The sequence below is a fragment of the Buteo buteo genome, chromosome 12 (assembly GCF_964188355.1).
Source record: "Buteo buteo chromosome 12, bButBut1.hap1.1, whole genome shotgun sequence".
Lineage (NCBI taxonomy): Eukaryota > Metazoa > Chordata > Aves > Accipitriformes > Accipitridae > Buteo > Buteo buteo.
The window spans coordinates 21,308,403-21,335,850 of NC_134182.1; the positions used below are offsets into that span (position 1 = coordinate 21,308,403).

The 27,448-nt window shown below is 41.3% G+C and overlaps 1 protein-coding gene and 1 long non-coding RNA gene across 3 annotated transcripts in view; one reads left to right on the forward strand and one right to left on the reverse strand.

The window, feature by feature from the left end:
* Nucleotides 1-738: 738 nt before the first annotated feature.
* On the forward strand, nt 739-22,214 carry LOC142038017 (uncharacterized). Its single transcript, XR_012652501.1, has 5 exons — nt 739-903; nt 2,731-2,771; nt 3,539-3,641; nt 3,774-3,840; nt 22,079-22,214. It is a non-coding gene; the product is annotated as an uncharacterized LOC142038017 (long non-coding RNA).
* The window catches only part of ZFAND3 (zinc finger AN1-type containing 3), a 150,405-nt gene continuing 141,369 nt past the window's right edge, over nt 18,413-27,448 (reverse strand). For both annotated transcript variants that reach the window (XM_075042941.1, XM_075042942.1), the window contains one exon: nt 18,413-26,874. In XM_075042941.1, coding sequence (XP_074899042.1) covers nt 26,720-26,874 — 155 coding nt within the window. In that variant the 3' untranslated portion in view covers nt 18,413-26,719. The remainder of the gene's footprint in view (nt 26,875-27,448) is intronic.

Here is a 27,448-nt window from a genome sequence, read left to right on the forward strand (position 1 = left end):
CTTTGCTATAGCTTTATCTCTAGCAACAAATCTGGTGTGTTTTGTACAGACAGAGAATAAACGATAAAAACCAACTTATTCTATTGAAGGAGGCCATTCAAATTTAAAATGAGATTACTTTTTACAGGAAAGGCAGTTTATCTGTCCCAGGGAGAGATATCTGACTCTGATCAGATATCACCGTGAAAGACGTAACGCAGCAGCACCTCTGAGAAGACCTTCACAAGGCGACGGGCGGGCAGACCGAAGGGAATTCCCCGGAGAGGCGATCATCTCCCGACCTCCCTCAGTTTCACAGCAGAGCTGGGTCCCTGCCCAGAAACGGCCGGTGTCCCGCTGTCACCGCAGGGGTGCTACCCGGAGCAGCCCCGCTCCCGGACAGCGCTGACCCTCCCTCAGGCCGTGCCCCGGCCCCGCCCGGAGCAGCGCTCCCTCTTCTGGGCTGCGAAGGAGGGGTCCGTCCCCTCTCCCGCAGCTTTTCCAAAACCGTCCACCTCACCCCCCCCGCAGCTTTTCCAAAACCGTCCACCTCACCCCCCCCCCACCCCTGCCCACGGCTCCGGGGCCCGCACCTCCTCCAGCGGCCGCAACCCGATCGTTTCCACCTCCCCCGGCAGGCGCCCTAAGACCGCTGTCCCCTCAGAGGGGCTCCCCGGCCCCGCCCCTCTCTCCCCCTCGGCCAACCACAGGCCCGCGGCCGCTGCTCGGGGCAGCCCCAACGGCCGTGTAACGGTCGCCCCAAGGGCTCGAGCCGCGCCCGTGACGGGGCTGCGGGGGGTGGAGGGGCCGCCCGCCGAGAGGGCTGCAGCTGCGGAGCCGGGGACGGCGGCGGCGATTTCAGCCGCCCCGCCGCTGGTGCGGCCCCGGCAGAGGGAGCCGGAGACCGCCGGCCCCGCGGCTGAGGTAAGGCGGGGCCGCCGGGCTGAGGAGGTGGCGCCGGGGCTGCTTTCTGCCTTGTTTTAGCTCTTGGCTAAACGAGCGGCTTTCTCTCTGTTTTTTTTCTTTTAGCCTAAGCAGCTCCACCACGGCTGTAGCAGGCAGGCGTACCGCAACCGGTCGCTGTCGCTGCCGTGGCCTATGCCCGTTGCTTAACGCGCCGTCCCTGTCAATGCTTTCCCCGCCGGGTAATCGCACCCATAGCCAAGGACTGCAGCACGCTGGGGAGAAACAAGACCTACAAGTAGCGCGTAACACACTGTTAGAGTCACGCTGTAAATAAAGTTGCCTCCGAGGTGGTTCATCCCCAGCTCGCCCCTGGGCCTGGCCGCGCGGCTGGAGCCGCAGCTGTCGGGTGAGGCGCTGCTTAATATGCTGGAGGTATCCTCCTGCTTCTCGTTTCGTTTTGAGTAATCAGTCAGGCTGCTTTGGAGCTACAGTTTACAATCTGTAATTTGTGTAATTTGATTTGACAGTAATTCCATCGTCGTTATGTTTATTTACAAGAGATGCCCTGTGATTCGTTCAGTTTTTATCTGTTGTTTTCCTTGCTTTTCCAATCATGGTTTCATAATTTCCCATCTAATTCTTGGGGGCTGCCATGTGTCATGGCTCCTGAGGTGGTATTCATTTCTTTGTGCCATGATCCAGGGAAGAATATGGGTCTGTACAAGACCTGCTCACCCTCATGTAGGTAAAACTACTATAGTCTTACCTGAAATCTCTTCTTTTATTCTAACATTACAGGTGTTTTCTGCTTTGCATCAATTTAGTTTTGCACACACACCCCATTTTTTTTTTAAACCACTTGCTGTGCTTACCTTCAGATGCTTGTTAATTTTGAGGAAGTAAGTACAGCTCCATTACATCAGTTTCTAAGAGCTAGATACCAAACTCAGTTCAGCACAATGAAGTATGGCACTTGAAATGCCAGAAGGCTTTATTTTTTTAATCACCTGTCCCTGGATTTGAATCTGAAACCTGTAACAAATCCCACTTGCACACCTCAGATGAGGTATAGGAAAAGCTAGGTATATTAAAATGAATTCCAGAACGATGTTTTGAACACAGGACAGAGCTAAGCAGTAGGAAATTCTGAGTGGAAGTATTCATCATCCATTCTCTCTCTCCCTCAAGTTTCTTTTGGAAACACTTGGGATATTGCCTGGAGTTCTTTACAGAGCAGAGATGCCTACAAAGAGAAGAGAGCTTTTATTTTTTTCCTTAAAGTATCCTCATTGTAGGAGAAGAGATGGAGGTGTCACCTTGGTATATAACACCTTGACAGAGAAATTGTGCAGAAATTGCTTGTTTTCTTTGCAACCTCACAACTTTCAAAGTTGCATCTCTGTACTCCCAGAATTACTCTAAGCCTGTAACTTACTGGGAGACAGGCAGAGTACTTGTTACCTGTGTTATTGAAGCTGTGTCATCATGCAGAAAATAACACATGGGAAAAGGATATTCGGTTGCCACGTGAAGTACTTCAATCACCTGGGAGTCCAGGGTTCTGATCCCTGCCTCAGGGAACACATAGTTATTTTACTAATTAAAAATGGTCCTTGGAGTAATGCTCAAAACAGAATCTACCTTCTTTCAGGTGCATGTTTTAAGTCCTCAGGTGTTCTATAAAAGCAGACCATTGCTATTAATAGGCAACAGCTGAGTGAAAGCTGATGATTAGTAATTGGGGATCTTGATATGTTAATTATGCCTAAGACCCAACTAGCTGGCTGTCTTTGTTTTCTTCATTAAAAAAAAATAAAGAAATAATGATGTAATCCTCATTTTCAGGACTTCCTGTAAATACAAATATTTCTGCATGCATCTAAAGGGTAAGAAGATTTTTTTTTTCTTCAGTGACACAAATAGCTGCTTTAGGAGTAAGCTACATTACAAAAAAACCCCCGTATTTTAATGTCTAAATCATGCCAGTATGTGTAAGCTGAAACACAGTGAAAAAACAGTGAACATTTCAGGATGGAGATTTAAAGATAATGAAAAAAATATGTAAGCACACACATGTGCTAGGTATGCAGATAAAAGGTACAGAAAGAACTTCTAAAGTGGGATTTACATATATTAATTTTGTAATTGTATGCATAACAGGCAATTACACTAGAGTTAATAAAATAATAGTAATAATGATTTGTAGTAGGTAATTGAAATTTATGAAGCGGTTTTGTGTCTAATAAAGCTGTGATGTCTTCAAGTAGAGCTAATGAGTATGATAGAAGTGACTAGCATGAATAAACTTAATGTTGCATTTGTCAAACAAAGTAAAATATTTTTTAAAAGTGTCTGAATATTAGTATCATCATTATATAAATGGGAAACTGAGGTAGGAATGTAAGTCACGTTTTGGTTTGCTTTGCAACTTAAGTCAGAAATGGGATACTGCAGTCTTTCATCTAAACACCCTTTTCTCCTACTCAGTAAAATCTTGACTGTTATTTACAAATACTGTGTAAAGTGCTGGTGTGTTTCAGCATTACTTCAATGTCTGTGGCACTTTCCCCAAACCACTGTTCTGTTTAGCAATTTGAATTCTTTTCTCTTGTTTGCACCACTTTAACTGTAACTTTGTTACGATTGAGTTCAGGTGTGTATCTGTTACTCTGAAGAAGGAAGCTGATTGCTTCTGGATGAGGGTGTTACTGCCTGTGCCTTTGAGGTCTGTGAAGAAAGGAAGGAGATCTCTGAATGTGAGAATGTTTTTGTTTGTGCATGGCTTACTTTTTAAAGTACTGTTTCTGTGCTTAGAGTTTACATTAAGGTTACTGACTTTATCTGAGAATTTTAATTTTGTATTTTCTTTTTTTTTCTCTGTGCTATAGGATATATTTCCAAGGTGATAGCAAGTGCTTTTTCTCACCAGAAAATCCTGCATAATTTGCAAATGAGGTAATTGCCATCCAGTTAGAATGGTCTTTGCTTTATGTGTTTTGTGGGGGTTTCACCTGGACACAGAATTAAGACCTTTGTGCTGGGAAGGGTTCACTTTTCCTTATGTTCCTGTTTTATTGTAATGTCAGTCTCCTAAAGAAAGTATGTTTACTATAGGATAGGATGAAACAGTATGGAATGGATTCTTTCAGCTCTCTCACTTATCACATTACTTTCTTTTGCTTCAGAAAAGTACTGGATTGTAATGGTATGCATTGTTGGTGAGGACTGGTTTGGGGGGATGCAATTAGGAGTGACAGGGGAAAACTCCAGGAATAAGGTAGTAGAAGTAGCAAGCAAGTCAAATTGTTCTTGAGATGTGGTGTTAGTAGTGTGGGGCTCTACTGTCAGCAATGAGTAAGGACTGCAGGGGGGACAGAGGTTGTAAGTCAAGGTTGACAGGTATTGGCAGAATTACGTATCAGTATTTTTGAGAGCTGGGAATTGGTTTATGGAATTAGGTTCTCTGTTTCCCTCCTCTCGCAATCCTTCCTTGCCACCAGCTGAGCTCCTAAGGGAAAGGCTGAGAGGGAGGGGAATGGGAAGCAGCAGAAGGATATTTATTGCTGCTCGGTAGGAATGTAAATTAAGTAACTAATGATGTGCATTGAATAAATGGGTTTGGCTTTCTTGCCTTCTTATGCAAATTGCTACAAACAGCCTGTCTCTGCCTTTTACTCATACACAAGCATGTGTAAATTTGACCTGTTCCTAGGAAAGTCACCAAACCGAGTCTTGTTTTTGAGCATCTTCCCCTTCTACAGGAACCAGAAGTTTCTTGAATCAGGTGTGATGTGGTGTCGCGTCCCAAAGTTGGAGCGACTCAGGTTCGTGGATTTCCTTTGTCAGAATTAAGGTAAAACGACACCAGGGGAGTTCAAACAACAATCAACATTTATTCGACCTGGCTAACTTTGTCCAGGTACACATGAACTTGTTAATATGAACCTTGCAACATGTCATTAAGCCGCTGTTTGAGAAGAGGAGGGAAGTATAGAAAAAATGAAATGGAAAAAGGAACATGAAATGTATCAGAAGGAGAGCCCTCCTGTTGAGTCACGAGGTTCAGAGCAGACCCCCTTGCTTTCTGGACTCCTTCTCAAAGAGGAGCTCAGGGGCGGCTAGATCCACTCCTAGTCTCAGACTTGGCCAACGGTTTATGTTTAAAAGGATGAGGTGTAGAGACTGTGGAAAAGAGAGAAGGAAAAGAGAGAGAGAATGAGAGAAAGGAGAAAGAAAGAAGAGAAGGGTTTCACCAGTCCTGGGTCCAGCGTTGGTCCAGCCAGCGTAGAGATCCAGTTCTGGAGGGCGCGCCCTGAGGATTTGTTCTCTCCTCTTTTATAGTGTGTTAGTTGATGATCTCAACATGCGCAGTTCCCACACCTGGGCTTCACTGGAATCGGTCAGTGAGCTTTGGGCGGGGGTTCGTTGTGGAGTTGCCACTCTTTTCCTGCTGGCATGACCACTTAAGATAGAAGCACAGTCCCAACTTCCATGGGGCCTTCTTCCTCCAGGAAGGCATAAATTGTGTTCCTTTTCCTGGTCACTTAAGATAAGGAATTGGGGCCTTGGAGAAGTGCGTTCCCACCCTCCGTGGGGCCCTCTCCTCTGTCCACATTGTCCTGTTCACAAAACTCCAGCATTTTTACAGAGGTCGTTTTGTCCACCAAAGCTCTTTTAGCGGATGTTTGAGACATTTGAATTTGTCAGACTGTCACATGTGGCAAATCTCCAATGACACTTGTCACATTTAGGACTACAATGCAATGTGGGAAAGATGGGTCTGGTTGCCAAAGGTCTGGGAAACATTCCTTTTTTTAAAAGTAAAAAAGTGGGATTTGAAAGCCTATGAGAGCAGATGGAATGGTGGTGCTCCTCCACCACCTTTTTTTTTTTTTTTTCTTGGTAAATTCTGAAATTTCAGTGGGTGCAGGGCTGGCTGATGTTCATCCGTTTCAGATGGGCTCTTCACACAGGCAGTGACCTACAATAAAGGTGCCAGAAAGCTTTACACATGCACCTTTTCCTTAAGCTGCATTTCTGGAGGGAGTTTGAGCTGTTATAAAGGCATTGAAGTGGGAATGTTCCACATACTCCTTTAGCAGGAGGAAGTAAAAGGCGGGGTTCAGTAGTATTCATTACTAGGCATGCTGTATTTGGCAAATGACAGAAAAAGGAGGGGAGATGGCCTTAGGTGAGGTTAACTCTGACCTAGCCACTGGTGCTGAGGAGCCAAGAGAATAATTGGACTGACCCAAGCGATAAAAATGGGTGAAGCTAAAGGTCATGCCAATTGATCTTGGAATTTAACCTAGGACTTTGCCAATTTAACCTAGAAATGAGGAAGGAGTGGTTCAGTTCTTCCTAAAACTGGAGGAGCCATCAAAGTCCTTTTCCATACAGTAAGAAATATAGGTCACTCCTTTGTATTGTAAGTGGACCTAATGCTTGTTTCAGCTGCTTTAGGTTTAATATAAGGTGGTGTGACCCAATCCCAGAGTGTAGTCTCATGACTGAGTTATCTCCCACAGCCCTTTTAGAGGGTCAGGCTCAGATAATTTTCTGATTGGTATCTGTCTCAGGTTTGCTTTTACCATATAGGATTATTTTTTTTTCTTGATGAATAATCCACCCTGTTTCCACCTTAACTTCACCTGCCAAGCTCAAGTCTTCCTTGCTCATGTACATAGGAAATTGAGGCGCTATCTTAAGATTGGGAGCTGTCTGCTGAAAACTGCTTGGCTTCATTCAGTACGAAGACTTGCAAAATACAGTACAAAGCCTTGTCTGTGGCCTGCAATTTCTTTCTTCAGCAGGTAATAAAGAAGATGGGTGACTGCTTTAAGGGTGTGATGCAAAAACGTTTTGCTTGGTTTTTCGTTGTTGTTGGTTTAAAATCCTTTCCCTTCTCTTCCTTGTTTTATCTTCTTTCCATGTTTGTTTTGCCCCTGTGCAGAGTCTGACCCTGAGAATTAGGGATTGTGCACTAGAGTGGTAAATTCAGCTCCTTCCCCAGCCACTCATAATCCTCACTGTCTCTGTGAGGATCGCTCAGACAGGAAGGTGTGAAGAGAAATACTGGTGAGAGGGCATGAAGAGAGGAAAGACTTGCAGTAACAATGATGTTTTTGCTTTGGCACAAACAGTTATGCTCTCTTCCTGCTTGTCTCATTTCTTCATAAACATCCTGATCCCTGAACTGTATATTCTCTGGACAGCATGTCACTTAATTATTTTTCACTGGATGGAAAAACTGTAATTCCACTAAATTAAAAATAGAGCTGCAAATGGGCTTGGTTTGATCTCTGTGGTGTCTGAGGCAGAGGAACAAGATTAATTCCCACAATTAGATGTTAATTGATGTCTGAGCATGTCTATTCCTAGAAACAGCAAGACGACATATAACATAACTAGCACCATTAAAACAGCATCATCTACCCTCTGTGCTCAGCAAGCACAGAACTGGAGGAGGGGAGAACTTACTAGGGACCTGTATCTAAATAGAGCAGTGGGGGATGCTGTGAAAGGAGCAGAAACTTGTGATGAGGAAGAGGGAGTGTAGCCTCTTTGAATGGTTATGGTCTGGAGGTTAAATGCAGAGAGTATTACAGAAGAACTGTGGTTTTGTTTGTTAAACATACATCCATTTTGTTTTCATTTCATTGCTGATCAAGTCTGCTTGAGATTCACATGATAAGCAATTACAAAGGTTTATTACAAATTGATGAAATATCTGATAAAGAAAAAAAAACCACCACCCCAACCCCAGAAATTTTCTTTGGCCTTTGGAAAACTACATACTAACAGTTTTGATTAAATGGAGTAAGAGGTCACTGAATCTGGTCTTCTACCTACTGTGTGTAACAGCTTCAGCAACATCCATTTCAATAATGGAATTCTGTTTCTGTGCTGCCTGTGCCTTATATATAAAGCACCATGCACTGTATAGATTTCATTTTGTTTCCATTTTACAATACAGTAAAAAATCTTTTTCAACTAGAATAGATGCTAGCCTTGGATACTGAAGTGCTGAATAGAATAATAAATCCTGTGCATCACTAGCTTGACTTTCATCCAAGAGTCTCAAAGAGCTTTATAAACGTCAAGTAATCTTTCTAGCCTGCCCATCACAACTGGAGAGTATTACCGCTGTTCTGCAGCTATTATTATTAATTTGTATCATTGCATCTAAGAGCTCAAATCAGACTCAAGACTCTACTGTGTATATAATGAAAAGTTAAGCCCTGTCCCAAAGACCTTTGAACAATTATAGAAAAATAGGAGAGAGATACAAGAGGCCAGAGGAAGACAGGATAACAGTAGAAGGGGAAAAAAAAAGTTGCAGCTTGGGAAGTGACCAGTGTTGGAACACCACGGTCTGGCCAACCAACCATTGTCATGTATCTTGTGGGCAGTGCAGTGAAGATGAGACCTGAAGAATTTTTTTCAATGGCTTTTTGGATTTTACTGTGTGACTACCTCCGTGTCTAAAGGGCAGCACAGGAAGGGTATGCCTGAGCCACACTTGGCTTGATGACTGATTAAGTTTGCCTCAATATTATGAGAAAAATTTGTAGAGTTGAGGTAACTGAACTGTGAAGGAGTAAAGACCGTTGCCTTATGTGTGGTAGTAATGCAAATGGAACCAGTGGGCTGAGGAAGAGGGAAACAGAGTGGCCAGCCCCTTGCCCTAACACAGCTGTCAACGAACTGAATATTGATAGTGGGTGTTATGCCAGAGCTTGCTGTACCTGCACCCTGTGATGATCTCAATTTTGTATTCCTGTTTCCAGACATGCTTAGTGAGGAATTTTCAGCAGAAAAAAGGGAATTACTAAGACTGTGCTACCGTATGTAGAATACTGTATACAGCCTGGTCACCTGTAGTCAAACCAATTAAACTCAGCAGGTATGAAGAGAGCTGTTCTGATGATTCAACAACTGCAAAAGCAATTTTAGGAAGCAATGTCTGGCATGTTTAGGCTGTGCAGTGATTCTTGGAAGTCTTCTGGCATGTCACTTGCATTCTTTGTATAGTCTAGTAAGTGGGGCACTGCTTTTGGGGAAAGGAAGAACTTGCTTCTGGTATTTCCCCCTAGCTCAGTGGCAGTTAACACCTGGGATAGTTGGGAGAGTGCTTAGCTCAGGGCACCCCTACACTGACAGTTAGGGTGGGGGCAAGGTGCATCTGAGCCATCCATGCTCTGCATTAGTTTTTTACTTGCTAAGCTGGTAAGTGGAACTTCTCTCATTTTACAGCTCCTCTACTGCAGAGCTAACTGGGGTTATACTTTCCAGATTGGTTCTCTCAAGGTGCAGAGTCTGAGGAGAATCTACAGCAGTTACTCAGTTTACTCTGAGATCTCCTCTCCCACTTGTGAGGTGCACATGCTTATGCCTAGCTCTTATAAAGGGCAGAGATTGCACCTCTGCTCCCAGCTCTTCAACACAGAAAACACCTGGAAGAGGAGAGTGTTTGCGATTCCTGTGTGCAGCTTCTGTTGGACTACACCCCTCCTTCTCTAGTTTCACCCTGTGACCCAACCTCTGTTTTTCTCATTTGCTTTCTGGTCACCTGGCTGTTCTTGGTAAAGCTGAAGCAGAATTTGGTTCATCATCCAAATCTAGACAGCAATATGCTCTTTGAATAGATTGCCTCTACTGTCTAGCTCCTTTCAGCAGTGTAGACAGACCCAGGTCATCCCTGATGGGAGAGTACAGATGTGCAGAAACCTGCACCATGAAAGTACAACTGTCTGTAGACTATAAGCACCTGTGTTAAAAACAAAACACAAGAAAAGCCTCAGAGCCCTCACACTGCTTCTGCCAACCAGACTCTTGGATTCTAGGTGTCTCTTAGGTACGTGTCACACTGCTTGTCCCATCCGCCACAGCACCCAGGACTCCCACAGTATGTTAGGCTTCCTTTGTGCCATGACTGTAGTTGTGGCTGCTGCCATGGCACTCCCACAGTGCCAGTTACAGCTTGTCAGCTCAAGTTTGTTGGTGTGGGCCCCTTTGCTCTTCCACACAATTACTGCTGGTGAACCTTGCTGCTGAGCCCTGCCTCAGTGGCTGCAGCCTAGGAGTTGGGCAAAATACATACCTGCTGAAATCTTTGTGCAGGTCTAGCTTTTAGTGCTCTTCCTCAGCATCGTCAGTGGGCTTAGATGGCTGCTGTGTCAGAGCTGGGGCTTGCGAATCCTGGTCTGTGATTCTCTGCATGTATCGTATAAAATGGCTGTGCTTGAGAAATTCCTCTTGTGAAGTCCGTGTTCCTTGTGCTCTGCCATGTTATCCCTGGCTTTAATCTAGAATCCCAGAGACTTTGCGGTCTAGGGAGATGTCTTCCAACTCAAGGATAATGGACACAATATAAACATGGGGCTGTGCCTTGAATGTAACAAGTAAGGCTGACTTAGAAACACTGGCTGTTGGTTAGTTATCCTGACTAGGGACCTTACAGAAAGCTATTGGATTTGGCTGGGACTTGCACAGGTGAAAGAAAAGAGGGCTGACACTGTGGGTGACTGTCCATTAACATTAGTGATTGCTGTATTCCTTTTGCGTGTTTCTTGTTTGTCCATTCCAGTTCACATCTCCCTGTTTGGTTATAATATCTGTGTCTCATTCTGATGCATTGAGATTTCACAGCTATTTTAGTGGTAGTGAGTTGTAGCAATCAGTGCAATATCTTGCAGCTGTTGGTCTCTTTGAAGATGCACTGGAGCTGAAGATCCAGCTCAAAGGCAATCAACCAAAGCTGGAAAAAAGACACTCTGACTGCACAGATCAGAACAGTATTTTATTTGGCATGCTGGCAGACTGCCATAGGCTGTGATTCTGCTAACTTCTGTGAGGTAATGGAGGTTCAAGCTTGGTTAGCTCTTAGGTGGGAGAAGGCTAAGGGAAAATCTTGTGCTGCAAGGAGTGTTGTGTTTTGATGGAGGAGCTGGCATTTCTCTGTCTTCAAGGGTAGAGAACACTTTGGTGTGATAACAGGGGATGTTGTCCTTCTGGAAGTGCCATCATTCATGCATGACATGAAAATTGCATCTGGTTTATACTGCAGTTGAAAACTTCCCAAGGCACTGAAAGTGTTATTCTGCATGGCCTGTTCAAATTTCCAAAACAACTTAAGTGCTGCCTCCCTAACTCTACATTCATATGATAACAAATGTTTGAGGTACTGTGTGTGACGGACTATGTTTGCAAGAGGAGAATGCTTGTGAAATGTTACTGAAGCACTGGTGATAAATGGTAACTTAGTACAAGACTTTAGCTTAAACCAGGTGGAAGTGGTTTTACTTTGCATTTGCAACGGGTTAAGGGTGTACATGGCCTTGGCTACTGTTGCTCAATGGACAAGCTGTAATTCACTGTACACCATGGTAACTCAATCACTTGCAGTCCTATTCTGGATGGAGACAGCAATCTCATTTGAACATGATTGGGTGTTTTCACACCAAAAAAATGTGTAGTGTTGCCAGTGTGCACAGAGGGATAGTGATTAATCTGTGTTTAATCCATGCATTCGATGATTTTTCTGTGTGAAAAAAGGTTGGGCTTTGTTTACTTCAGTGTAGGAAACTCAGCAGAAGGAAAGGGCTCTTTGTAGTCTGGGTTTTCTTTCTGTAAGAACACATTTTTTGTGGTTGGGCCCTTTGCAAATGAGGCTAGGTCTAGCAGTAAAATTTCAATAGTGGAGTGAACATTTGGATTTTACTACTGTAAAGGATAATGAGATGTACTGATGCCTCGTATCATCTCCAAAGGGCATATCTCTGATGCTTGCGGCATTCTAAATGCTGTGTGAAGCATTTCAGTTCTCTGATCAGGAATTTTTGGACACCTAGGCTTCGTGTGGGATTTCTAATACCTCTTTCTTGCATTTAGACTTTGGTATGACTGTAGACACTCACAGCAAATACTTGTGATGACATTTTAGCATTTTTGCTGCCTTTTAAAATCTAAGATGAAAAAGAATGTAATGAGCCACCTAATCTGTGCAGTGCTTACTGTCCCCTTCTTATATACAAGAGGAACTGCTTTTTTTCCTCTCACCACTAATTGACTCGATCTTCCCTTTATACTGCTGAAGACTAGATGCTGCTACGCACTTGGAACAAGGAGGAAAAATGTCATTATACAAGGTAGGACAGTTTAGCTACCACTGAGAAATATGTACTAATTACACTGATTTCTCACCTGCATCTAGAAGGACAGAATTGCTTGAGAGACAGAGGGTGGGGTCTGAAGATTAACTGTTGTAACCTATCTTGCCTTTGAATGGGAGACCTTCTGGGTAATTGTTTTACCTGCTGGGTGCCTGTTTTACAAAGTCAGTGAAATGATTTCAAATGAGAGAAAAGAACCTAGCCAAAATATGCCATCTCAGATGTCCTATTTGAATGGTGGGGAGACAAGAGCAATAGAGGGGTGCTGCATAACTGTAATTAACAACAAAAAAAAATATCTATTTTTGCTATTCAAAAGGCACTTCTCACAGTTTCTTCTGCTGGATTCGGCATCTGACACTGATTGGCTTGTGCAGTTTGACTCTGGTTTTGGTATTCTCATCTCAGTGGAAATGTATTGGAGAAGACAGAAATAGAACAAATTAGGAACCAAAGCCATCCCCATGCTAACTAATTGAATATATGTATAAACATCGAACAACCCCACAATTGCTGTTGAAGCTATTACATCAAACAGTCATAAATTCTTAAAGCTTGTAGATATAAAACATGTTGGCAGCTGAGAAAAGAAGCTGTAAAAAGGGAGAGCTTTTTAAAAACACTTGGATTACAGGTTCACACATCTCATTTAAAAACAAAACAAAAAAATAGAGCTGTTACACAAACCATCTCCCTCTGAATCCCATACAGCATAGTAAATGCATACCATTTACACTCTACAGTAAAGAGAAGCCATTCAGAATGAGCCAAGCCACTGCATGGGTTTTAAGGCCATCTGGCACACAGTGCTCAACTGTCCATCACTTGAGACCCAATGTTATGGCTGGGCTCATGGAGACCTGCTGTTATCTCTGTTTCTCTATTACTGTCATTTGTTGACATCAAGAAATGGAGGTTATGGAAGATGTTATTTATGTGACTAAAACAAATGCTACCTTATTGGCAGCTGCCTTCTGTTTAGTTTCTTCTTTGTAAAGGGAAGAAGAATATTGTCTTTGCAGCTCTTCATGTCTTATTTTTAAGTTGTGCATCTAATCTGACAACAAAAATCAAGGTTTAACACTTTGAATTAAATTTAGCTAGCTCATTGTTCCCAGGTCTTCTGTTCATGCTAAATTCCTTTTTAGTTACACTTGGCTGAAGGAAATTCATTATCTTGGGTGTACCATAGTAATGCAGACTTTGGGGACATAAGTTGAGCTGTACTAGGAGAGTTCTTGTTGGTTTTTTGTTTTGTTTTTTTTTTTAGCAGATGCAAATGGTACCAGATGGAGGGCTTATGCAGCAAAGGGTACAGCTGCTTGGTTTGTTCAGCTTATTTCAAGTGGTGTGTGCTGTAGCAGAGTAGCAGTGAGGAAGAGCTGCCTGATTATCTTGTAGCTGCTGCACTCAGGTGAAATACTGTGGAAGTACTTGCACCTTCTCTCAGAAAAAAATAGCCATCCTTCTCAGTTAGGAAAACCTTTTAGAGGGAAAGAAGAGCAGCAACAAGGGCAGGGAAACTCCAGCAGAAGAGAGAGAGTCCCTCACTCTTTCCACAAAGACAGAGTGATGAAGAAGGGAGCATTTGCTCTGAAACTCTTCTGTTGACTCCTTACCAAGCACATCTCAGGTTTTTTGTCTACTTGAAGGGAGGGCTGATTTTAGAGCCTAATAAACTAGAACATATTCTAGTTTGGAGATTGGAAGCTTCTTGGTGTACTTTGCGCTCATTTGAAAGGAAAGGTAGGGAGTAGTTCCACATGAATACTCTCACTGATTTAGGGTCCTGTCACAGCCTATTTTTCTTCTCTCCTTTTACATTAATTGGACAAATGGAAAATAATTAAGAGGGGACATAGAACAGGCTACCTGGATCAATAAAAATGTCAGTTTGGCTGCATCAATGTAATAGGCAGAGCTAATGTAATTTGGCTAAATAAATGGGTTTGTTTTGTGCAGCATTGTGGTTGTCCAGGGTTAAAAGCAAAGGTGATGACAGAGCTCAGGAGCTGCAGGCTAGCGTGGCCTGGTGATCTTAGAGCAGAAGAGACCTTGCCCAGTTTCCAACAGGAAATGGTCTTTGTGCCAAAGCATCAGCTATACTAAGATCAGAGAGTGGACCATGAGGCTCAATAGGGCAAGGTTGGGCACAGTATAGCTGCCAACATAGCAATTCTGCCAAATATAAGAAATAATACAAGTTTTTACTGAAGTCTGATCAGTGTTGCTTCTGCTGTCCTTGTTGCATGGTGGTACTGTGTTGATACTGAGGTGTTGAGCACTGTATGATTAGCAAATCTGTAGTCAGGAGATCTCAGCATTGGACTTGTCCAAGACCCACAGATTTAGATTGGTGGCAAGAATTCATCCAGACTTACTGTAGACAAGTACAGCCCTAACACTGTTGGCCAGGTTTGCAAGCTAGCTTGATCAATGCCTTTGCAAGCCAGGAAATACACACCAAGCGATGCTCCAGTGAAGTACAGAACTACTTTTGCATCTGCGTGGAGTGGAAGGATGGTCAGTGCAACTGCACCTACACAGTTGTTTGTTGTGCCCTTAGGATGGCTACCTCTCTGCTGGCATCAGATCCTCTTGCTGCTATAAATAAGTGTTTCTCTTTTGCTCACTTTATTTCCCACAGCGCTTAAGTAAAATTCCTTGTACTGAAGCGTTGTAACACAGTTGCATAATGCTGTGCATTTGATTTCTGTCTACAGAATTATTATTAGCAATATCAAATTAAAACTTTTTTGAAGAGTGACATTGTGTGTAGTCTTTGCTGCCCAGCAAGATGCTAGCAAACTCATTTTCATGGCACTTAGTATTTGTTGGGTTTTTCTGGTTTTCACTATTAGCCCAGAAATTTACAGAAATCTTGTGCAATTTTTCTGATGCTGCATCATTCCCAGAGAGGTTTTCTTTAAATACCAGTGGCAGGGGAAGGGATCTTGATGGTCAAACTGAAGGAGCTGCTAGTTTATCTAGGAACAAGTTTCATTTCAGCCAGATACCAGAAGTCTTCATAGTTATGATGCATCTCTTACTTTTAAGCTTTACTTCTAAGCTGCTAAGTGCTGCAGTTCAATGAATTTTGTCCATTGATCATTAGATAAATATAGATGTGAAATTGGAGTGCTACCAAAGACCTGATCTGTGGAAGAGGTAGCCATGTGAGATGGGGGAGAACTTCTATTTTAAGGCTGCTAAAACTTAAATGAAAGGGAAGTCCTTTAAACCCTGACCTTCAGCTTCTGGGTTTACCTTGTTCACATTCTCCTTCAGGAGCCACATACTGTCTTTATTTATACTTAGTAAAATAAATAAGAGTGTGACCCTTTCTCCTACAGACCAGCAGCTTTTTTTTCTGGTATAAAAGGTTCTTTATGTTATTCTGAAATTAATACTGACAGACAGCCTCTTAATAGTCTGTATGTAACAGTTTTTTACAAGTATTTCAGTGCTTTACAAATATGTTTGCATGCTTTGATGCCTGTCCCAAAGGGCAAATGCCTCCTGGAGGGAACAGCTACATTTGCAACATTGCAAGCAAAATCAAAGACCCTCTTAGTGTGAGAAAGAGAAGAATAGTACTCCAGCTAACCTTAGGAAACTTAAATGGCTTGTAAGAAGTAGTCAGTCTAGTGTAGTGACCTGTCCTTTCAGTAATCTTCCATGTTTATTTGCTTTTAATTTCTTGTGAAAATCAAATACTGAGCCAAAGCATTAGTAGCATTAGTTCAGCACAGAGTCAGATATGTTTTATCTTGGCATTGTGCACTCACTGATGCAGGGCTCATCTTGAGCAAACAGAGGATGAAACTGTGGCAGATACCTAGTGTTTCTGTTCCTGTTGCACCCGCAGGTTGGGTCAGTAACTAAAACTAACCTGCAGGAAGCTCTGTGTCCAAGATGATAAAATGGGCACTGTCAGTTCCCTAAATGAACTGCTAGATTCTGCTTTCAGCCTGGCTTCTAAGAGAGGCTGGTTAGTGCTAATCCTAAAAACCAGCAAAGCAATTTCTCTTGCCAGGAGGACATTCCACCCAAGTCTTGCATTCCCCTCCACCCCCACCAAGCCTCTCAGTACCATCAAATACCAAGCCACCACTGCAACTTTGGACTAGAGTTGGTGGGATGTAGGAAGGAGGCTTGTGTGGAGCATGTGTATCCCTTCACTGGTCTTTGCTTGTCAACTGTTCAGGACCTGGAACAAGACTTGGGGGATGGGGAGAGGAAAGACTTCAGCAGTCCAAGGTGGCATGGGGAGTTCTATTCTTTTCCTTTCTTTTCTAGAGCTTTTGATCTAGCATTTGCCATGGTGTTGATCTGCCACTTGTTTGATGAAAGTGGGTGGATGTTATTGCAGAGGAGGTCTTAAGTCCTTTCCTGCTGCTGGAGGAGAGGGTCTGTGGAGTACAGCCAGATGATGGCCAAGTGATGGAGGGGCACATCATGAAGCTAATACAGGAGATGCCTCACTAGCTCCAGCACTGCACAAAGACTGTACTGCCATTCTCTTACACATCACTACCCTTTTCTACTGCCTGTCTACCAAAGATGGTCCAGGAAATCTCACAGTGACTTCTCTCCACAGTAGCAGGGGTTTGTATTCTTTTCTCTGCAGAGAGGTTGGCGCACAGGTCTCAGCCTGGCCTGGTGACTCTGAACTTCTTGATACTGCCTATGACTTTGGAGTGATGAGGAACTTGTATGCCAATCACACTGGGGATGACATTTCTTTTACTGGTTTGGCATAGTCAGTATGGACAATTACACAAATCAAGCTTGATTTTTGCACTTGGGTGGGTTTGGACTGTAACTCTGTATCAGAGCTGGCTACCACATTCAAATAAATTCAGGATAAGTGGATACTTTAGAGCCCAGTATTACTTCTCTATTCTTGCCAAATTACATCAACAAATTGCTGAACTGCCTGCAGGTGAAGGTTGCACAGTCTGTTGTCTCTGATCAAATAATGCCTCTGTGTGTGAGACTATCCTGTGAGCACCCTATGCCTGTTGCAACTTGAGGAATGTGACCAAATGTGATCAGGTTCTGTATCCTTGAGAAGGAAAGATTTTTTTTTTTATTTGGTGGTGTTTGTTTTTTGTTGTTGTTGTTGGTTTTTTTTTTTGGGGGGGGGAAGATGGGGTGGTGTTTGACTAAGTTCTAGTTTGCTTGCTGCCTCACCCAATATAGAAGTTGTTATGCTTTCTCCATAAGGCCTACATACCAGCAGAGAGGTAATACAAAAGACTGGTTAGAACAGCATAATGTAAACCCTTAATCTGTTGCAAACCTTAGAAGTTCAGCCACCTTTGCTGACTGTTGTTAATAACTGGCGTGTAACACTTGTACTTTTATTTGTCTTGGTTATGCTGGCATAGATAGGGCCCCAGTAGTCATGGATAGCAGATTGAATAATTTGTATGCAATATAAGCATGGCATGAAGAATGTGCTTCTGGCTGAAGTGAGCAAGTCACTTTATCATTGGCGTTTTTTAATGCAAGACTATTTACCTGGCAGCTCTGAATTAACATGCTGATGAATTCTGTGCAGGAAGTTTACACAGGTTCCTTGGAAGAATTCACTACTTTAGTTTTCTCTGTTTTTCTACATTTAGGGGATCAACCCCTTAGCCATATGCTCTAAAATAAAGGATAAAAATTAGCCATTCTAAGTCTTAATGCTTTCATTCTTCTCGTATCTTTGGAGTAGCAGCTATCTAGTAATAGAATTACACAGTATCCACAAACTGTAGTTCACAGTTAAGCTCTCTCAAACAGAAAATTACACCAAGAAATCCATAAACAGTAAGAACAGCAAGGGTCAGACTGTCTTACCATGAAGAATTATATGGTATGGGAAGCCTATTGCCTTTTGTTCTTTCTGCTGTTAATGCCCTAATCCTAGCTACCATGGTGCTTTCTGAAAAGTCAGAAATGTAGTGTTGCATTTGAAACACATTTTGGTATTAGAATTCTATTTTAGTACATTTTACACAAAACTGTGTAAACCCTTACGGTAGATATTTAGCTCTGATGTTTTATCTTCAGACTGCTCTCAAAATAATTGATCGTCCTTGTCTTTAGAAAGGTGCTGAATGTTGGCTAAGGAAACTGATCTGTGTTGATGTTAAGCGACTGAATCAGGGCCAGTGTGAAACACATGGTTAAAGCCTGCATTATTCTTTCTGCCTTGCTGGATGTATGCAAACTGCATAGGGCTTAACACTTGTTTCAGTTCCTGTGAAGCAATTTAAGTTCCATAGGTTGTTGAATTTCCTTCCCTACCTTTCTGCTATCAGCCAAAGGCTGATAAAAGAAAGCCACCCCAGAAAGCACAATTCAATCACAGATCAGCAGTCTTGTTTAATACAGTATATCTCTTTATAAACAATTTTATTGTTTCACACAACAAACGTGGTTAGAAAGAGCAGGTACAATATACAACTTGATTGCCTTCAGGGACTTGTGGATGACAAGTTCTGTGAATCCTGAGATCTTTCAGGGCTTGGGAATAATGGTGCAGAGCATCACTGCAGCTACTAAGCCAGTGAACAACTTGCACGTGCATGCAGCTGAGGCAGCATAACTGGCTTTACCTTTATTATCCAGACTGAGAACAGCAAAGGCAAGGAGCTGGTTCTGACTTATTATGTAAGAAGTTTGACTTGGGTCTAGTTCACCCATGGTTTCTATGTCAATGAAAGCTGCCTGTTTCAGTAGTTGTAACAGTTGAGAATTGTCTTCATGAAGCTTGATGTAAAGAAACCAAACAAGCCCATAGTATCAACCACATGCTGCTAATTTTAAATCAATGTGTGATTGATAAACATTTAGCATTACTTGGCAAATGAGTGATAGCTTTCTATTTTATCCACAGAATAACAACATTGGGTTAACAACAGAAACAAATAATTAAAGGCAGAACAAAGACAATATTTTTTATTCCTGGTCTGGATGGGTGTTTGGTACCTGTAGAGGTACTATTAAATACTACTTGTGTATCTCTAGTGGCTGTAGTATCAAACTAGCCTTAAGGTTCCTTGTATTGAGACAGTCCACAGAGGAAAGTTAAGAGCAATGAAGGAGGAGTTTAAACTGGAAGTATGACTTGGCCTTAATGTTATTTGCTACAGTGTATTAAGACAATTCTAGGAATTTCATATACTAAACAGCAGCAGTCATTTTACACTTAACATTTTCATTACAGATGGAAACAGCTACTGGCAATACAAGCCTCAATACCTTTAGACGTGATCATCTCTACTGTTATGTTGCCTTCACATAGCCTCTGTCTTTGAACTCGACAACTGGGAGGTCGTAGTTGATGAGGGAGAATTTGCAAAAGGTATAATGGAGAAAACCTACAGAAATTACAGCAGAGAAGCTAGGGAGTAGAGAAATGAAGGCCTGCATGGGTGCTATAACAGAGGCTGACAGAGGTATCTGACAAGAAGTTTCAAACAGCACATATTTCACCGCTCCCACTAATTCAGCAGGAGTTGCTGCCTCAAACAGAGGCAAAGTATTGCTATTAAGGTAGCAGATGGAATATGGTCAGCAGCACCTAGCTGACCCTACACCTACATACACGCACCCTTCACCTACGCCTTCACAGAGTTCCATGCCCCTAGGAATAGCATGAGATGCACTATTGAAAAGTACTAGTAACCTGACTGTTAGCATTCACTTAAACTTCTCAGCTGTTGGGGGGGGAGTATTTTTAATGGAATTGCAAATGAACATAATGGTGCTTCCAGGACTAAGTCTATAGTTGTTGATAATGATTAAACTACAGCTACTATTAAACAGGCAAATTGAGTTATTGGGACATGCTACAATATGCTTGCCAAGAAGCCAAGCCAGACAAGGACTGATTGTATGTATGTGGGTGTGCAGAAAGTGAAAGCTGGTTTTAGCCCAGCAGTGTAATTCTGCTTCAGCTATTTGATGTCCCAGGAGATATGTGTGTGTGTATGTGTCCATGTATGGAAAGATCTGTTTGGAGCTATTATTTTTTACAAGACCTGAGACAAAATAGTCAAAAACAGAAAGAGAAAACAATGGGTGTGTGCAGTGTGACTTGAAGAGAGCTACAGAACTTGTAACTAACTGCTGCTGACCTGATTAGGATTTTAATCTATACAAACACAGGGGTAATGACAGAGAGAGTCTGCATGCAGACAGAGTAAATGTAACATCACCTCTGGCTGCTGGGCATGTGACAGACTATCCAAAGCAGCAGTATTCATGCAAAGTTGATACAGGTGGATCAGTTAAAACATTTTTAGCTAGACATCACTTTCAAGCTCTAGCATAGACAAGAACAGTTGTGCTAGCCAACAGTGGTTACCTTTAAATTTAAAGTTATTCTTGGAGCTCATCATCTTCCTTATGCTGCTGCTAAATGTAGTATGTTAAAAGACATCTCCAGAAACTGGTCTAGCTAAAACTTTCAGGAATCTAAAGCAAATGTAGTATACTTTAAACACTGCAGAAGAAGAAAGGAGGAAAAAAACCCCCAACAAAACAAAACAGAGACAAACTCTTGCTAGAATGAACTCTGAATTTAGCTTATCTAGTAGAGGGCTCAGATTCTCTTTTGCCTCCTCTAAGTGTCTTGCATTTATTTGCTCCTTTGAAAAGTAGAGGTGAGACTAAGCATTTCAGGAGTTAACCACGAACCTTTCACTTAGCTTTCCTAATGCAGAAGTGCTGATCATGCAGGCCTTCCTTTCAAAAGATACAAAAAAAGGCATGGCATTAAGGATTGCTACTTTGCTTCAAGGAGACCCTGAACAATTTAAGAGCAGAAAAAAATCACCAACATTTTCAAGTGTGCTTAAAGAGAGCTCCTGCTGTTGCATCTCTGATACAGCAGATGACTGACTTCAACACTTTGCTTTCAGCAATTTCAACTATTTTATTTATTTATTTAAAAACCCCCAAACCCTGAAGTGTTTAGAACTCTGGTTAGAGCATGGTTTTCCATCCTCCCTGAGCATGCTTAGTAGAGGGAAGGAAAGCGTCTTTTGCAACTCAGAAAAAAAGAAAAGGGACTACGCAATGAGGAAATAGTGGGTACCATATTCTGTCCTTTTGTGTGAAGGGAGAGGCGACAGACAGAAGTAGGTCTCTATAATTTTATTCTCATTACTTACACAGTCACTGCACTGTGCTACAAGTTATTAACTCACAGCATCCTACTGCATATTATTAGCTTTGCACAAACCTAGCAGAAAGGGAGATTCTGCTTATGGTTAAATGATTGCTATCAACACTTGCTACTATCTGAAGAACAAACCCCTTTTGTTAGAGGATGCAGTCATCATCTTTAAAAGCTATATATAATTTCAGTAATCTTTTCCTAATGCTTCAGATGTATGTATTGAATTTGAATTGGTTTACAGCTAGTCTTATAAAGTTCTGCTTGTTTTTCTTCCAAAGAAAATAGCAGCAAATTGCAAAATAGGAGGGTCCTGTAGCAAAATATGTAGTTATTACTAAATAATCAAAAATTTTTTCTAATTGACAGTCCTGTTTCATTTCTTTGCATATAACATATGTTGCAGAATTGACTCAGACAAACTCTAAACAAGTATATTCACAAAGATAAAGCAAAACGGTTTTCTGTATTACCAAGTTAAGGAAGTTGGTGCTGTTTGGCAAGTAATAATTCGCCTCTTTACTTGAAGAGGAAGGTGGATGTGATCAGTAAGTGCTTGTCAATTTGCATCCTGCCTCCTGCTTTCATGCCTTCTTTCCTCCTGACTCAACTTCAGATTGGAAGATGAGGCATGCAGAGTTTATGGGAAGGTGTATGTGAATAATATCACAGAACTGAAGTTCAAGAAACCCATAGCCTAACATCCAGAACAAGTAAATCATGTCTGCATTAAGTTTCAGTTAATTGAAGAAATAGCCTATCACTGTAATAAAATACACAAGGAGGTTATCACTTCTGTAGACCAATGTCTGTATTTTAACCTGTTTGAACTAATGTGCAGGGGCTTGCAAGAACAAAGTTGATGCTTTTTTTTCTGTGGTGAGTACGGAAAAGCCAAGAACAGCAACATTCAAGAAGAACTACTTTCAAGTGTCCAGCTGTACACACTGACCACCTCAACGAAAAGGAAAAATGAATGAAGACTAGGAAGAGAAGGAAAAATGTCCTTCTCACTGATGCCTTTGAGAACTGTTATTTAAGAGTGGCTCTTCCCGGCACCATTAAGGTTTGTTCTCCTGGAAAAGCTGCTGACAGTGAGATATAAAGCCTCCTATTGCACAAGTTCACCATGTAAAATATGCATTGTGAATACTTTTGAACAGTCTAATCTTATGCGCTGTTTTGCCAGTGTGGTCCTTTGTACAGCAAAGTATGTACAGACACAGTCTCAGCTAAGCATAAGATTATGAACTGGTTACACAAGAACTGTATCCTTATACAGCAGCTCCTGCCACATCAGCTTCTGCATTGAACCACAGTTTACTACCGCTTCTGTTATTTTTGTTCTGTGTGCAGAATTCTAATCAGGTATTTGAGTGATGAAATAAACAGCTGGTGCCAATAAATACAGTTATTTTAAGTAGTGTTGTCTTAAATGTTTCTATTTGTTTTCTAGGTATAAAAGTTCCAGAAGCATACAAAATTACTTCCAGCATGAATTGGCTACAATCTCATTGTGACATTAAGGGATTACTTTGATTAGACCATCTCTTTGCTGTTCCACTGACTGATGACTGACAATTTCAGTAACTACGCTACAATGAAGAGAATGTTAATTCATTTATCTGGGCACTTAACTGTGTACACATCAACTGTGAACACAGGTGCTGTCAATTATTCCACTGATGCATTTCTTGGAATCTATTATAAAACTTATATTTTTATGACACCATTATTAATCAGTTTTCTTCCCTAGCAAGTCTTTGTATTGAAATAGTCATGGTAAGATTAAAAAAAAAAAGTGCTTTCATCCCTTAGAAACTTATACCTAAGTTGGAGCATAGTCACAGAAAGAACTGCTATGATTGAGAATGAACTGAACACCACAATCAGTATAAAGTTAAATATAAACAGAACATTGTGTTCAAGGGGCCAGGGGATTACAACTTGTCCAAAAGAAGAAAGTAATGCAAAATTCAAGTTTTGAATGTATATACCACCTTCCATGGAGTAAATGAAATGGTTAATATTACTTTTGGACTGCTAAAATTGCACCACGTCTCTTCCCAGGGTGTTGTCTGTGCACTACTGAAGAGTAGTTCACATTCCCAGGTACCTCATTTTACAGTTAACATTGCTTCTCATTCAAGACACTAAACTGCTTCAAAACAGAAACCCATGCAATTAAGGACAGGTTCTGGCATAGCAACATTCATATGCAATTCTTAGTTTTCGTCAAAGCCTTGGCTTGCACCCAGCTATAGGTTTGAAACTTGATAAAAAGGCAGAGCTGCTTTACATAACTTACCTTTGCTATATAACATAGCCATCTTGTTCACAAATTGCACACAGTTTTATAATTGAAAGTACCATATTAATTTGAGGACAAAATGGGTGTAGGTGTCCCATGAATCAGGCACACTTTGAATTCCAAACAATTTTCAAAACTGTATTTAAATAATCACCTTGATATTCTCTCTCTCTCTAATGCATTCCATTGTTTTTTAATTAGCCTTGTATTTCTAGTATCTAAATGATTAAGAAACAATAGTTATTCCTCTACTTATTCATTATGAATACAGCCCACTATGATTTGGAATATAGCTACTCTAGGTGCAGAAGTAAGTTGTCAAAATGCATGAAAGAACATTTAAGACATTTTAAAACTTTGATGCCAATGATATAGTGCACAGTATGCATTTGACTTAAGAGTATGAACAACTTGTTCATTTGATTACTGTATCTACCCTCAAAATTAAATTGACCAATACTCAGGCTACAGTGGATTTAGCCAGATTTGCTTACAAAATAAATCACTAAACTTGAACCCAGCAGAAATATTATCCTGCCCTTCCAAACTGGCAGAAAATATTGTCCACCTTCCACCAATTGTAAATTCAGCTTGAAGTTACTGGCCTAACATTGTTATATTCCCCATTGATATTTCTTACATGAACTTACAACAGAAATGGTGCAAAATGGCAAGACCTGTTGGAATAGGCAGAAAGGAATTCGAACTTTAATCTGATTGGTTTAATTTTTTTTAGCAGGAGGAAAAAGAATAAAGTTACAAGATTCTTTTAATATTTTCACAATGTTAAACTAAAACTGAGCTCTAGGCTACATGTGTAAGTAAATCTAGAACACAAAAGGGTTAAATAGATCTTCTTTTAAGATACAAGAACTTAAGCTTGCTTTACGTTTAACAAACTTCACAGAAACAGGTACTGCAAAGGAACAACCCCCTCCCCAACTTCTTGTTTAAAGTGAACATTGTCCATAATTCACATGAACTTTAAGTAGTGTTCTCTCAACAGCCACCTTGAAACCATCTGTGCACTTGTAACGAGATTAAAGAGAATATTGAGGAACAAAATAGCATCTTCAGTATTAATGCAGAAAAGTCTTGTGTATCAATCAGAATTCCCATCAAATGCTATGGTAGGATTTTGTAGGAAAAGAAAGTGTGTATCACAGCAGCCACCAAAATCCATGTTTTTTTAAACTCCTCATGGCAAATGTAAATAATACCCTTGGATAGTCCCTCTCACCAGGACCAGTTCCTGAAAATGCAGCACATTACAGAAGATTTTGCTGCTGGTTTCAAGTTCTTGAACAATAACAATAATAAAAAAAACCAGCTTGCCTTTTGTATAGCTTGCATTTTATAATGATGGGACACTTCTGACTTCCTTCATGGTTAATTAATGCTAATACAGTCAGATGCTGAGTGTGCGTGTGAAGAGACATAGATATTCTTCTCTTTTTTTTAAATTAGTTGTCTCCTTGTTAAATGCTCCTAATTGGCTACCAAAGTAGCAATATAATTTGGCCTATAAGGAGTTAGTTACCTGTAACAAGTAGAATGGAGGATGATTCCTACAAACTTACTCCCAAAACGCTGGGGTTTTTCAAGTGACACGTTACTTCACCCCTCTGATGTTTTATATCTGCCCAGTATTTGAAGAAGAGACAAAAATCTTTCCCTCCCTCATGTTTTCTTACAAATTTACCCGATTGTTAATACCTTACTAATAGACTGAGAAGCTAAATTCACTCAGGATTAAGCTGGGCCACATCGGTACGAATCCTTTTTACCTGCGTAAACCCTGTGTGCAGCAGGAGACATGCCGATTATTAAGTTTGCTTTTTTGTTTCCAAACTGACAAGACTGGTGCAATTCAGCTCAGCTCAACATGACATACCATAATACAGAACCATAGGTCTAAACACATCTGAAACATTCTACTCCATGTAATGCTTTTCACATTCACTTGCTATACTTGCTTTGCAATAGATGCGGGCAGAGATTTTCGTGAGAGTGTTCAGCTGCATAGAAAGAGGGCTGACATAGCCCATTTGATTATCTCATTGACACTCTGGAAGTGAGGAACACAAACTCAATCTGATCAAGGGTGTTTTACGGGTTGGTTCCCCAATACTGTTACCAAATTCCGTTTGCTACAAAATGTCCTTTTTCCCCCCCAATATATAAGTCTAGCTACAGAAAGTCAGTCTGTAGAATCCAGCCATGGCTACTGTGCTGTGAATTAGCCTTATTTGATCAATTATCAGATACCTGCACTTAGCAAAAGGCAAACAAGAGCCAATCAGGTTTCGGCTGGTGGGAATGGCTGCACTGCTCAAGGTAGGTGGAATCTGTTCACACAACTCACAGAATCTCTGTGGATGCCATGTAAAAAGTATGCACCATTTACTGCTCTGGGATGGAGTTGTCTTTAAAGTGAGATCATAATTTAACTAAGAAAAAAAACAAACAAAACCAAACCCTGATAGGTTCTTTATAGTAAGATAGATATAAAATTTTTTCATAAGAATCTCTGTCCCCCTTTCTTTTTGGCTTCCTGGGACGAACCAGAAAGATGTTCTTACCCCAACAGAATCCCTGATGCTGGTGACACTGCCTAATTCAAAAGCCACACGCGATGAAGGCACGAGTGACCAGTCAGGTCTTCTGGGCTTAAGCAGCTGCAGTTGCTGCTCTTAGTAGTATTTCACCTCCTCAGGATTCACTAGCAGTGAAGAGGTGAAAGGCTGCACATTAAACAGTTTGTCTGAAAGCCATGTGCATAGCAAACTTTTACACCAGCTTCTGTACAACTAATTGTTTTAACTCTGCAGCTGGAATGTTTCCAGCATAAGGCTTTTAGAGTGACTCCAGCAATAACAGAAGCCTTTGGATTTTTCTTGTTTTGTTTAAATCCACTAGCCATGCTCAAAAATAATATTTCTTCATGTTTTATTTTTATACTGTGGCTAGCAGGCACCTTAGTAACCAGCCAGAAATCAACTTCAACCACCATCAACCCCTAAACTACAGTACCAGGATGGTTGACTAAAGAAAGGAAACTGATTGGCTGTAGTCTGAAACTTGCCTAGTACAAGGTGTCTGGCTGACTTTGTCCTAAATAAGGCTAACATTAGTGAACTAAGAGAACAGCATTTGGTTGCAGTCTTGCACTCAGGAACATCCTTCGCCAATGCGTTGGCAAGATCTCCCTACTTTCCGATCCAGTTTCACCATTTTCATAATGGCTTCCTCACGCCCACGTCCCATGTGGTCAAATGTGCAGTCATGTTGTTCAGGCAGGCGATGTAACATACAAAACACATAACCTACCATGGAAAGGGAGAAAAAAAAAATATAGTTAGGAACTTGGTTAAAGTGGCAGAATCTTACCCGAATCAGAAGTGAAGGATCACCTACTGGGGGATTACTCAGTTCTCAAAAATTAATGCCAGCTTTAAGTTTTTACTTATCTTCCCTTACAGGGTAAATAAAGCTCTGATTATTTACTGCATTTTCTTGAGTATTTATCAACACAGTATCAAAGCTCAAGTCATACTAAATTTGGGTTGGTTTTTTTGCCATCCTATCATCTTACAGATCGTCTAAACTAGGTATGCCCAGATAGTAATGAAGCTAATGTTTCAAAAGAAAAGTCTGATTACCTTCACTGAAATCTTTTCTGCTTTATGTACAGTTGGTTGTAATTTCTGAAATTCATGCCTATAGTACATCAGGTTTAGCTCCCAAGCTAATTCAAGTCAGAACTGTTAAACCTAAGCACCTTGCTTCCTCTTTACTGCCAGCACCCCAAGTTGGCAGCGACTGCAGCAGCGTTCACTGCTCCACTACTGTTCCAGTTTTCAGAAGCTTCTCTTCATGAACTGTTCTGACACTAACCAT